Genomic DNA, 11,999 nt, shown 5'->3' with positions numbered 1-11,999 from the left:
TTTCTAGTTTAATTTCATTGTGGTCTGAGAGCACACATCATATGATTTCTATTCTTTTAAATTGGTTGAGGTGTGTTTGGTGGCCTAGAGAATAGTAATTATTGGTGAATGTTCCACGTGAGCTTAAGAAGAATGTGTATTCTGTTGCTGTGGATGAAGAAGTCTATAAATGTCAATTAGAACCAGTTGATTGATGATGCTGTTCACTTCAACTACGTGCTTGCTGATGTTCTGTCAATTACTGATAAAGGTGAGTTGCAGTCTCCAACTATAATAGTGGATTTGTCTATTTCTCCTTACAGCTCTAGCAGGCTCTGTCTCACATATTTTAATGCTCTGCTGTTAGATGCATACACAAAAAGAACTGTTATGCCTTCTTAGAGAATTGACCCCTTTATCATTAGGTAATGCTCCTCTTTGTCCCTGATAATTTTTGTTATCCTGGAATCTGCTTTGTCTGAAATTAAGATAGCTACTCAGCTTTATTTTGATTAGTATTAGCATAGTGTATCTTTTCCCTTTACTTTTAATCTATTTGTGTCTCTATATTTAAAGTGGGTTTCTTGTACGCAACATGGTTGAGTCTTATTTTTTGATCTAGTCTGTCAGTCTCTGTGTTTTAATCGGTGTATTTAGACCATTCATATTTAAACTGATTATTGATATAGTTAGATTAATATCTGCCATATTTAGAACTGTTTTCTATTTATTGAACTTTCTGTTTCTTTTTTTTTTCTTTCCCTGTTTTCTGTTTCCTCTGGGTTTTTTTTTTTTGCGGTACCCAGGCCTCTCACTGTTGTGGCCTCTCCCGTTGCAGAGCACAGGCACCGGACGCGCAGGCTCAGCGGCCATGGCTCAAGGGCCCAGCCGCTCCGCGGCATGTGGGATCCTCCCGGACCGGAGCACGAACCCGTGTCCCCTGCATCGGCAGGCGGACTCTCAAACACTGTGCCACCAGGGAAGCCCTGCTTTTTCTGGTTTTAACCGAACATCTTATACAATTCCATTTTCCCTCCTCTCAGCATATCAATTATACTTTAAATTTTTTTTCAGTGTTTGCCCTAGAGTTTACACTATGCATTTATAACTAAGTCCACTTTCAAATAATACTATACTGCTAGTGCAGATACATTATAACAGAGTATTCAACTTCTTCCTCCCATCCCTTATAACACTGCTATCATTCGTTACACTTATCCATACACTATAATCACCTAATACATTGTTGCTATTATTATTATTATTTTTAGACAATCATGTTTAATTACCTCACAACTGAAGCTGCCTTTGGGGCCAAGGGACAGGAAGGAGGCAGCAAACCCAACACTTGAGCTGCACTCTAATCCTAGGTTTATTCAACACAATTCTTTTCTCTATACAACAAAGTACAAACACAGTATTACCTAAAATGCTACAAAGTTACAAAACTCAAAACAGAAAATGTATAGTACTGACTGTACAATAAAAGCCCCAAAAGCAACGCACACGTTGCCAAGGTAACCTGCACGACCACCATGAATACCAACACAACGAGGGGGCTCTGTGATGACCCAACAGAGCTGGCTCTCAACTTACCAGTTTCAGAGAGAAAGGAAGACGTAGGTTTGTGTGTGTGTGTGTGTGCACGCACATGAGTACACGTGAACAGAACCATTTTGGGTATTTGGCCCTAGAGGTCAGAAGAGGACTCGAGCAGGGGAGCAGGGCCAGGCTAACAGGATAGGGCACAACCAGCCCACCAGATGGGCCCCACATCATCTGTGGAATGGGAAAACATGCTCCCAGGCTGGGGCTGTACCACTTCTTGGAGCCCCCTGCTCATCCCTGCTGGCTCTGCCACTAAACTGACTCTCAGGAACTAGAAATGCGGAAGCTTTCTAGCCAGAAAACTGGAGGGCATCTTCATAAGCACGACCCCAAACCAACAACACTCCTGTAGCCGGAACTCTGCCGCCAGGGGCAACAGCAATTACTGCCTTCACCTTCGAAGCCTGCCCCTGAGTGAGGGATTTCTTTCCTACCGATCCTCCTGCTAGAAAAGTGACAAAAGTGAGTTGGACGGGATACAAGTCACAGGGCAGAGCTTCGGTGGCTCTGCTTACTGGGAGAAGGTGGAGCTGGGGCGGCTCCTGTGGCGGCGGCGGCCCGGGGAGCAGGATCGCCGGCGCACGGGGGACCCGCGCGGAGGGGAACACGACCTGCTCCTCCTCCATGGGGGTGACCTGCGCCACATGGGAGGTGGTGGCAGCATTCTCCTGGGAGGGGTAAATCGCCTGGGGGGTGGCCGAGGCCAGGGGGCCAGCACAGCAGTGGCAGTGATCTCCTGGTCATCCATTTGTCCTCCGTCCGTATGCTTCAGCGCCTTCTCGGCCTCATCTGGATTTTCAAACTCCACATATGCGTAGCCTTTAGACAGACGGGGGTGCATCCTGTCTACAGGTATGTCAATCATTTTAATTTTCCCGAAGATGGAGAATATCTCCAGGATATGATCCTTGGTCACATTCCTGGTGAGCCTTCCAATGTGCACTTTGGTGGGTTTAGGGGAAGGGCTCCGCCTTCTCCTTTCCCTTCCATCTCTTTTGGGTGGTTTGGATTTGGAGCGGGAACGCTGCCTGTTGTCAGGCCTGCGCCGAGAAGGACTCGGAGAGCCAGGGGAGCTGCCGGAGCTGCAGCTGGGGGATGTGCTGGAACTTCCTGAGTGGCTCGATGCAGAAGATGAGCTGGAGCCGCTGCTGGAGCCCGAGCTGGAGGTCGAGCTGGACCGAGACCTGGTGCTGCTGCTACCACTGGAAGCGCTGCGCCTCTTTCCAGTTTTATCCCTGCCACGATCCTTCTCGCTCGACTCCTTGGTGGCCCCCTTATCTTTGGAGCGATCCTTGGACTTCTCATCAAAGCGGTCTTTGCGTTTGGTAGGAGAAGGAGCCCTAGTGCTGGACTTTTTATTTTCTTTGACTCCTAGCAAGCTCTTCTTTTTCACTCCTGATAAATCTATTCTCCCCTTCTGAGGTGTTCAAAGCAGCAATGGCGGCCTCACTTATCTGAACTCTCACTTCTAACTTGAGTCTGACAAACAATCCCTAATTGATTTTACGCCAAAGTGCAGCAACTCCCCAGTCCAGGCGCCGGGCCGCGAGCACTTCCAGGGTAGGTAGGGCCCGGCGTTGCGGGCCTAGGTCTCCAGCCCGGCGAGAGGGCCCCGAGGGCGGAGGCCGGGCTCCCGGCTGCTCCGAATTCCGGGGTCCTCACTGGGCCCGCCACAGAGCCAGCGAAGCGAGGGCGCCCTTCCTCCCGCCGCGGCCCCGACCACTTCCGCTATTATTATTTTGAATGAACATTGATTAGATCAATAGGAATAAGAAAAATTAAATATTTTATTTTCCTTTGATTTTTTTACTCTTTTTTACTGCTCTTCCTTTCTTTATGTAAATCTGAGTTTCTGACCTAAATAATCCTTTTCTCTACAAAACTTCTTTTAACATGTCTTAAAAGACAGGTCTATAGGCAAGAAATTCCCTGTTTTTGTTTGTCTGAGAAAGTCTTTATTTCTCCTTCACTTTTGAAGGAAATTTTTGCTGGATAGAGACTTGTAGGCTCTTGGTTTTGTTCTTTCAACACTTTAAATATTTCACTGACCCTCTTTTTCCTTGCCTGGTTTCTGGAAAGAAGTTGGTATAATTCTTATCCTCATTCTTCTATAGGCAAGGGTTCTTTCCCCTTCTGGTTTCTTTCAAGAATTTTTTGTTTGTTTTGTTTTCTGCAGTTTGAATGATGTGCCTCAGTGTAGATGTTTGGTATTTACCATATTTGGTGTTCTCTGAGCTTTCTGGATTTGTGATTTGGTATCAGTCATTAACTTTGGAAAATTCTCAGCCGTTGTTAGTTCGAATATTTCTTCTTACCCTTTTTCTCCTTCTTCTGGTATTTCCATTTTATGTATGCTGCACCTTTGCAATTGTTCCGTTTCATGAATGTTCTGTTTTTTTGTGTTTTTTTTTTGCATTTCAGTTTTGGAAATTTCTATTAATATCTTCAAGCTCACTAATTCTTTCCTTGGCTGTGTCCAACAGACCAAGAAGGCCATCAAAGACAATCTTCATTTCTGTTACAATATTTTATTTTTTAATTTTAAACATGATTCTTCCTTAGAGTTTCCATTTTTTCTGCTGACATTATCCATCTGTATTTGCATGTTATCCACCTTTTCCATTAGAGCCCTTAGCATACTAATCATAATTATTTTAAATTTCTGCCTCGTAATTCCAAAATTTCTGCCATATCTGAGACTGGTTTTGATGCTCACTTTGTCTCTTCAGACTGCATATTTTCTTGCCTTATAGCATGCCTTTGAATTTTTTGTTGAATGCTGAACATAATGTATTGGGTAATAGGAACTGAGATAAACATAAAACTGAGGTTTTATGTTTACCTGGGTAGGTGTTAGGTTGTGTTTACTGTCTGCTGTAGCTGTAGGTGTCAGAGAGTTCAACTTCCTCTAGTGTTTTTGTTTTTGCCTTCCCTGTTCCCTTTGGGCTTCTCTAGCAACTCTTTCTTAGTTAGAGACTGTTTCTTACAGCTCTGTCAGTTGTAACTCACTATTGTTATACCAGAATCCTGTTTATATGGTGACAAGGTATTACAGAAAGGAAGAAGTCTGTAATTTTATGATTGAATCTTGGTTTTTTTTTTTTTTAGTGGGCCTGTGTCTATGGGTTGCAACCTTCAGAAGAATTTTTTTTTTTTTTTTTGCGGTACGCGGGCCTCTCACTGTTGCGGCCTCTCCCGTTGCGGAGCACAGGCTCCGGACGCGCAGGCTCAGCGGCCATGGCTCACGGGCCCAGCCACCCCGCGGCATGTGGGATCTTCCCGGACTGGGGCACGAACCCGTGTCCCCTGCATCGGCAGGCGGACTCTCAACCACTGCGCCACCAGGGAAGCCCCAGAAGAATTTTCATAGGCTTTCCCCCCTCCTTTTATGTGAGACAGGAAGGCTAGAGAAGGACAGGAAGGCTGTCTAATTCCCCTCCCTCTGGGATAGGTTAGGCTCTGGTAAAGCATTAGTTTCTCTGAGGGTGAACTCTTTTTTTTTTTAATAGAGAACAGAACTCTCCGTCTGGATATATTTATAGTGGTGATTTTCTCCTTCTCCTACCCTAAACATGAGAAGATTTTTGTGTTATTTTCATCTTGAAAACCTGGTGGGGCTCCTGGAGGTAAATTCATTAAAGTATCAGGGGGTACCCTGAGACTGAGCCCCTAAGAGTTTTTAACTCTCAAGCCAGTCCTTGTTCCATCTCCAGTAACTAGTCAATAACATCTGAAGTGTTCCCACAGGCTTCAGCTCCAGTGGCTTCTGTTCCATGTAAGCTGTGATCCACCTGTCTCTTCAGTTTTTGGAGTGGGAATTTGTCCTGTAACCTCAATTTTCTGATGGTTTTAAGAAGAATGATTGATTTTCAGTTTGTACAGCTTTTTTCTTGTTTTGAGGTTGGGAGTGATGACTTCCAAGCTCTTTTACATATTGGAATGGAAACCACCAAAGAGGCTTGCATTGTTCTGTATAAAATCTTTCTATCAATTTCCTTTTGAGGTCACCATTGGCGGGGCTTGTGCTCAGAGAGCATCTAAGGGTAGCTTTCCAAGGTGCTGTCATCCACAGGTAGCTTAAAGTAGGAGTTCAGGGCTCTTCACTTTCAGGTAAGTGTTCTGTCAGTTAGCTCTGTGTTGCAGCTTACATCTGAGGCAAACTCCACACACAGGATCACTGCCACTTTACCTCATTCTTTCCTGCTTTTACCCAACTACTTTAAAAACAGACTTTTCCTCTGTTTTTAGACCATCTGCAACCCACCTCTGGGGGACCCTGGTGCCTCAAATCTCCTGAGACTGTCTGGGCTTCAACATTGTGAATCAGGAGCACTAGTCCTAACCCAAACTTGTGGTTTGGCACTACCTGATATGAATCAATTTTTGCTTAAATAAACTCAAATTTAAAAAGCAAAACAAAACCATTGTGAGTCAGTTTGCTTATATTCCACTTCCACATACCGTTGTGCCCTCCTTTCAGGCACTCTCTGGCCTGGTAAGCAAATTACCTATCTTTCATTTTCATTCCAGCTCCCAAACTTTGGTTGACAACACTTCTCCCCTACTCGCCTATTCTCTTTGCCCTTTCAGGTTTGTGACTCATAGGACTTTACTATTATTCAGTAGTTTCTGGATGAGCAGAGACAAACATATATTCAACTAACATACTTAAATTGGAGATATTTTTGCCCTACCTAGTGTCAAAGAAAATATTATTCGTAACACTTGTGTTAAAAGATAAACCAGAACTTATTAAATTTTAAAGTTTATTTGGATGTGGGAAAAAGGGAACTCTTGTACACCACTGGTGGGAATGTAAACTGATGCAGCCACTGTGGAAAACATTATGGAAATTTCTAAAATAACTAAAACTAGAACTACCACATGACCCAGCAATTCCACTCCTAGGTATGTAACCAAAAAGAACAAAGACACTAATTCAAAATGATACATGCACCCCAATGTTCATATTATTGATATTTATAATTGCCAAGATATGGAAGCAACCTAAGTGTCCATCAACAGATGAATGGATAAAGAAGATGTGATATGTATATATATATTATATATATATAAAATGGAATGCTACTCAGTCATAAAAAAGAAGGGAATTTTGCCATCTGCAACAACATGGATGGACTTGGAGGGTGTTATGTTAAGTGAAATAAGTCAGACAAAGACAAATATTATATGATATCACTTATATGTGGGATCTAAAAAATACAACACTTTAGTGAATAAATCATAAAAGCAGCAAACTCACAGATATAGAGAACAAACTAACGGTTACCAGGGGGGAGAGGGAAGCGAGGAGGGAAAATATAGGAGTAGGGGATTAAGAGGTACAAACTATTAGGTATAAAGTAAGCTACAAGGATATATTATTGTACAACACAGAGAATATAGTCAATATTTTATAATACATATAAATGTAGTATAACCTTTAAAAATTGTGAATCACTGTATTGTACACCTGTAACATATAATATTATACATCAATGATAACTCAATGAAGTTTTTTTAAAATAAAATAAAAAGCTGGGGGGAAAAAAAAAGAATCAGGCAGCACCAGAACTGAAGTGGCTAGGAGCACCCCATTGGCAGGACCTAAGGGAAAGATGTGGAAGCATCTTTTATAGGGAAGATGTAGAAGCAAAGCAAGGAAGTTATCTGACTGGCTATAATAAGTGTTTGCATATTTGGAAAAGACTACTTGTCTGTTCGTGATCTGTTGTCTGTACGTTTTGATTTCTTAACCTTGAGGCATTTTAGGCTTAGGTTTGGGTTTGCTTACATAGGCTACTAAGGCATTAAAGCCACCTTAGTCTAACACCCTCCTTGTTTAATTAACTTAACACCTATTATAGACGCAGAGGCAGATCTTATTCAGGACTATCTTGATAAGTACAGGGACTAGTGTAGTAGAATTTTGCAGTGAGAGAGATTGGGCTCAGTTCTGAATACAACAAAGGAAAATGGAGATTTATAACCAAGAAGCAGGGTGGGGGTGAAGGGGTCGGTGGATGGAAAATTATTAAAAGATGGGTAATTCTTCACTACACTGACCTATCAAGATTCTTGATGAAGACAGGGTAGGGCGATATTGCCTGGGGGATGGTGGGGAATGAGGAATTTGATCAGATACAGAGGGTGATTAGATATCAAGGGTGGGGATTCTGGCTAAACCGACTGCAGGATTCTTGCTAAAACTGGACAATTCAAAGATGGACACTGAAGGCCAACATCAGCAGGTGCACCTGAGATGGAGGCTCTAGAAAAACCTCAGTAAAGCTGCCCAAGGAGAGAATCCTTGTCACAAGTCCTTTTTTTTTTCATGGTTATCACCAGAATGTAAATATCATTTAGCCAACTCTTTCTCATTTGTACTAAGAAAGATAATGGCCAGCCCAGCATTCTGGACTTCATCAAGCCTCTTATTAGACATAAGTGTAACTTACATTTCTATCATTATTGCCAGTCTGATAAGATCAAAGCTGATTCTTTCTGACTTCCACAGAACTCTGTCATTGTCTGGTATTTCCTGAAGCCTGAAGCTCTGTTTTTATAAAGTGTTTGATGGTTGTGTGTAAGGAAACAGGAGAATTTTCAGGTAAAAGTGGCTCTGTGATTAGGTGCTAGATGAAGCGGCCAAGGAACCTCATAAATTCCTCAGCAGGACGCTGCGGGCTGAGTCCCTGCTGCCTTTGTGTTTGGAATTTAAAACTACCCCCAAGGTATGTATGAGCACTGCTCTGTTCACAATGCCCCCTTCTCTATAACATGGTCATTTCTCACAATGCATTATCTGTTTTCTTTTGACAGAAAATTTTTCTGTGTTATAACTTTGATTTTGCTACTGCTCCATTATTTCTGATTTTTTTTTTTAGTAATGCCTGCTTTTCTTTCATCTGTATCATCTCTTTATTTTATCTATTTTAGTTCAGCTGCTATCTTTTGTTGTATTATTTCTCTTATGAAAGTCAATTCTGGTTTGAACTGATGAGAATAAACAGAATAAACTGTGTATATTTTATTCAAAAATCTTATGCTTTATGAAGTAACTCAACTGGAGGTGGGCTTGTGTGAGAATTTCACATGAGCCTTTCCTATCTTACTCTTCTATTGTTTGTAATATTGGGTTATTTTGTAATACTAGGTTAATTTTTTTTAATCCTATGTTTTTATTTGTTTATCTTGAAATTATCTAAATGTTTTCCTTGGTGGGGAGAGGGGGTACTGATTTTAAGGCTGGTGAATTAAATTCTGTTTGACCTTAGAGAGAGTTATCCAGGGACAATATTAAAATTAACTCAGCATTGAAAATTTTGCTTTTGGGTTTTCATTCACTTGGAGGTCTCTTCTCATTCAGAGTGGAGGCAAGCTTATCCTAAGGAGTGTCTCCACAGTGTTTTCTAAGAGCTATTCAGTATTTTTTAGTTTCCTTTGTAGATGCAAATTATCAGTTCAAACCATCTAAGCAAAGAAAAAAGACCTTTCCAAATCTCATCTGAGAAGAAAATCTCCTCGGGAGTGAAGTCCCAGTTCAGAGAACAAAGGAAGAATAGACCAGAGGTTTATTTACCTTTCACTGCTTCTGGGATTCAGAGACCAGCAAGCATACAGATGCAAAAGGAAGCTTAGGGCTAGACATTCTTTTTTCTACTCTTTCTTTCTTCTTCTTTTGTGAGATGCTATAGACAGACTTGCCCAGAGGCAAGGGAGCTAAGGAGTTTATAAACCTGGGTGGGGGAAGGGTGGGGGAAAGGGTGGGGGGTGAGCAATGCCATGGTAGTATTATAAAGCTTTTGTTACTGATTAAGGTCAAGGGAATGGTGAAATACAGACTCCAGAGAAGAGTCCTATGGGACTGCAATCTAAGAGTGCTGGGTTTGGGAAGATGAATAGTAACTTTCCCTCTTGGGAGGATTAACAGGATGGAGAGGTCTTTCCCTTAGGAGATTCTGATAAGCCAAACTTGGAATGGGATCCTTCCCCAATATCCCAACTCCTCTTGAGAATCATGGACTACACTGAGAGGAGAGTATTATTCATAACAGCTAAGGTTAAGACAAAAGACGACTTGGGCTTCTATGGTGACTTCCAAGCCTAAACCAAATGTCATTCTTAAAGGCAGGTGATGAGTCTTATTTTTGTAATCACAAATACTGGTGTTGCTGTCACCACAAAGCCCACTGACAATTCCCAGGGAATAAAAATAGAATCTGGGTAATAAAATAGAAAAAATAAAACATTTTTTCGTTTGTGCTTAGTCTAGTTTCACTTGGGTACCACGTGCAGAGGCCCTGCACCTGGCACTTCAGACCAGAGTTCCTTGTGTGAGATGGCTGTGCGTGATATCTCAGCTTGGTGGGCTGTGTGCAGAAGTGCTGTGCTCAACACTGCAATTCAAGATGGTGGCAGCGTACTGTGTGTAGAAATGCTGCACGCAGCACTTTGGATCGCTGTGAGCAGTACAGCTGTGCCTGACCCTCAAGAAGTCCAATTCCCTCCCTGCTGACAAGAACCCTATAAGGCAGCCCCGCCAATGGCCTTTAAGGGAGAGCATGGACTCTAGAGTGCAAGCTCGTGCCTCTGCATTCCTTGAGGAAAGAATAAAGCTTTCCTTTGCTTCTGAATGAAACTCAGCCTCATTCTATTGGTGCGAGTGAACCCTTTTGGGGGGACCAACTCGGGAGGTTTGGTAACAAATTTTTGGTGACCCAGATGGGACTGATTGTGGCCCTCCCACCTGGACCCACCCACCAGGCTCTGGACTTGCTAGACACTCTAGGAACTAGAGAGGCTAAGCTGCTCTATCCTTGAGTCAGTGCCATCTAACCTCCCACGCGGGGTATTTTGACTGAGGAGGGACTAACCGTCTCTAGCACGGGTCATTACAAATTCAAGGGGGCGTCTCCAAGTAACATCAGCATCCACGCCACTTGGACATCTCCTATTTGGGTCTTCTGAGGAACCCATTAACAGTTTGGTATTGGTTCCAAATTTCCTGAACTGGAAGTCTTATTTGAGCCAAATCTTGTGGCATTTGCACGCCAACAAATCACTCCAACCTCCCTCTCAGTAGTTGGAAACAAATCTAAAACAGAACATCTAAGGTATGGGGAACCAAATGTCCTCCATACTTATGCCCATTAGGGTGAATCCTGAAGAACTGTAAGTTCTTCAGGTATCATCCCCTGACCAGAAAACAGTTAATCTTCCTATGTAATACAGCCTGGTCCCAATATTAGCTGGGAGATGGAGAAAGTTGGCATGTCAGTGAATCTCTAAATTACAATACCATTTTACAACCGGAACTTCTATGCCAGAAACAAAAGAAATGGAAAGAAATTCCCTATGTCGTTTTTCATGGGCTTTTTCAGAACAAAGGCCTTCAAAAAGGTTGTGGGCTCTCTCCACTGAGGTAATACCAGTCCTTGACCCTTCCGCTGAGGACCTTCTTGATCTCCTCCCTAACCTTCCTCCTACTACTCCCTCCCTACCCCCTTCCTTCGTATAACCTGATTTGGGCCACAGACCTAAGCAGTCCCCTCCACATCAGCCTCCTCTCCTGGAACGTGGTTCAGCACATAAACGGAGTGGGACTAATTACCAGATAGGGTCCAACAACCCACAAGGAAAAGTACTCCCTTTGAGGCTGGTCCCCAGTGGAGAAGGAGGGCTCATCCAGGTATACAACAATTTACCACTTCTGATCTGTATAACTGGAAAAGTCATAGCAAGGGGTTGAGGTAAGATCCAGAGAGGTTCCTGAATCTGATTAGGGGAATTTTTCAGACCCATGACCCTACCTGGGCTGACATTTAGAGCCTCCTCAATGTACTCCTAATGAGGAAGAAAAGGCCACAGTCTTTTTGAAAACCTGAGAGGAAGCATACAAAGAGAACAGAAACAATGTAGGTCATGCCGTTTTCAGACCTGGGAATCAAGCGGTCCTAGATAACAAACCCAACCGGGACTGAGACAATGGAGAAGCAGGTAAAAGACAGGCTGACACATTATAAAAATATGACCTAAGTGGAATCCAGGCAGCAGGAAAGAAACCTGTCAATTGGACTAAGATAAAGCAAATCAGGGATTTCCCTGGTGGTCCAGGGGTTGGGACTCCATGTTTCCAATGCGGGGGCGATGGGTTCGATCCCTGGTTGGGCAACTGGGATCCCACATGCTGTGTGGCACAGCCAAAAGATTAAAAAAATAAATAAATAAGTAAAGGAGAACAACCAGGAGCCAACAGAAAACCTTCGGCATTGCTAGAGCGCCTCAAGGAGTGTCTCCGAATTTATAGTACCACTGACCCCGAGTCACTGGAAGGGAATACAAGCCTGAGGGCATATTTTATTTCCCAAAGTGCCCTCGCCATTATGCATAAACTTCAGAATCTGGAAATA

General features: G+C 42.9%; 1 protein-coding gene and 1 long non-coding RNA gene across 3 annotated transcripts in view; both read right to left on the bottom strand.

Moving 5' to 3' along the window:
* The window catches only part of LOC307191650, a 73,233-nt gene that overhangs the window by 55,656 nt on the left and 5,578 nt on the right, over positions 1 to 11,999 (bottom strand). The gene's annotated exons all lie outside the window — the stretch shown is intronic.
* LOC307191484 (RNA-binding protein with serine-rich domain 1-like) lies at positions 2,099 to 11,971 on the bottom strand (the record flags this gene model as incomplete). The annotated part of the gene is made up of 2 exons (XM_079931618.1): positions 2,099 to 3,004; positions 11,900 to 11,971. The coding sequence occupies 2 exons, from the start codon at positions 11,969 to 11,971 to the stop codon at positions 2,099 to 2,101; spliced, it is 978 nt and encodes a 325-aa protein (XP_079787744.1).

Source organism: Stenella coeruleoalba, assembly GCF_951394435.1.
Source record: "Stenella coeruleoalba genome assembly, chromosome: 9".
NCBI classification, from domain to species: domain Eukaryota; kingdom Metazoa; phylum Chordata; class Mammalia; order Artiodactyla; family Delphinidae; genus Stenella; species Stenella coeruleoalba.
Note: the sequence above shows the minus strand (reverse complement) of the source record. Positions and strands in the feature narration are given on the sequence as shown.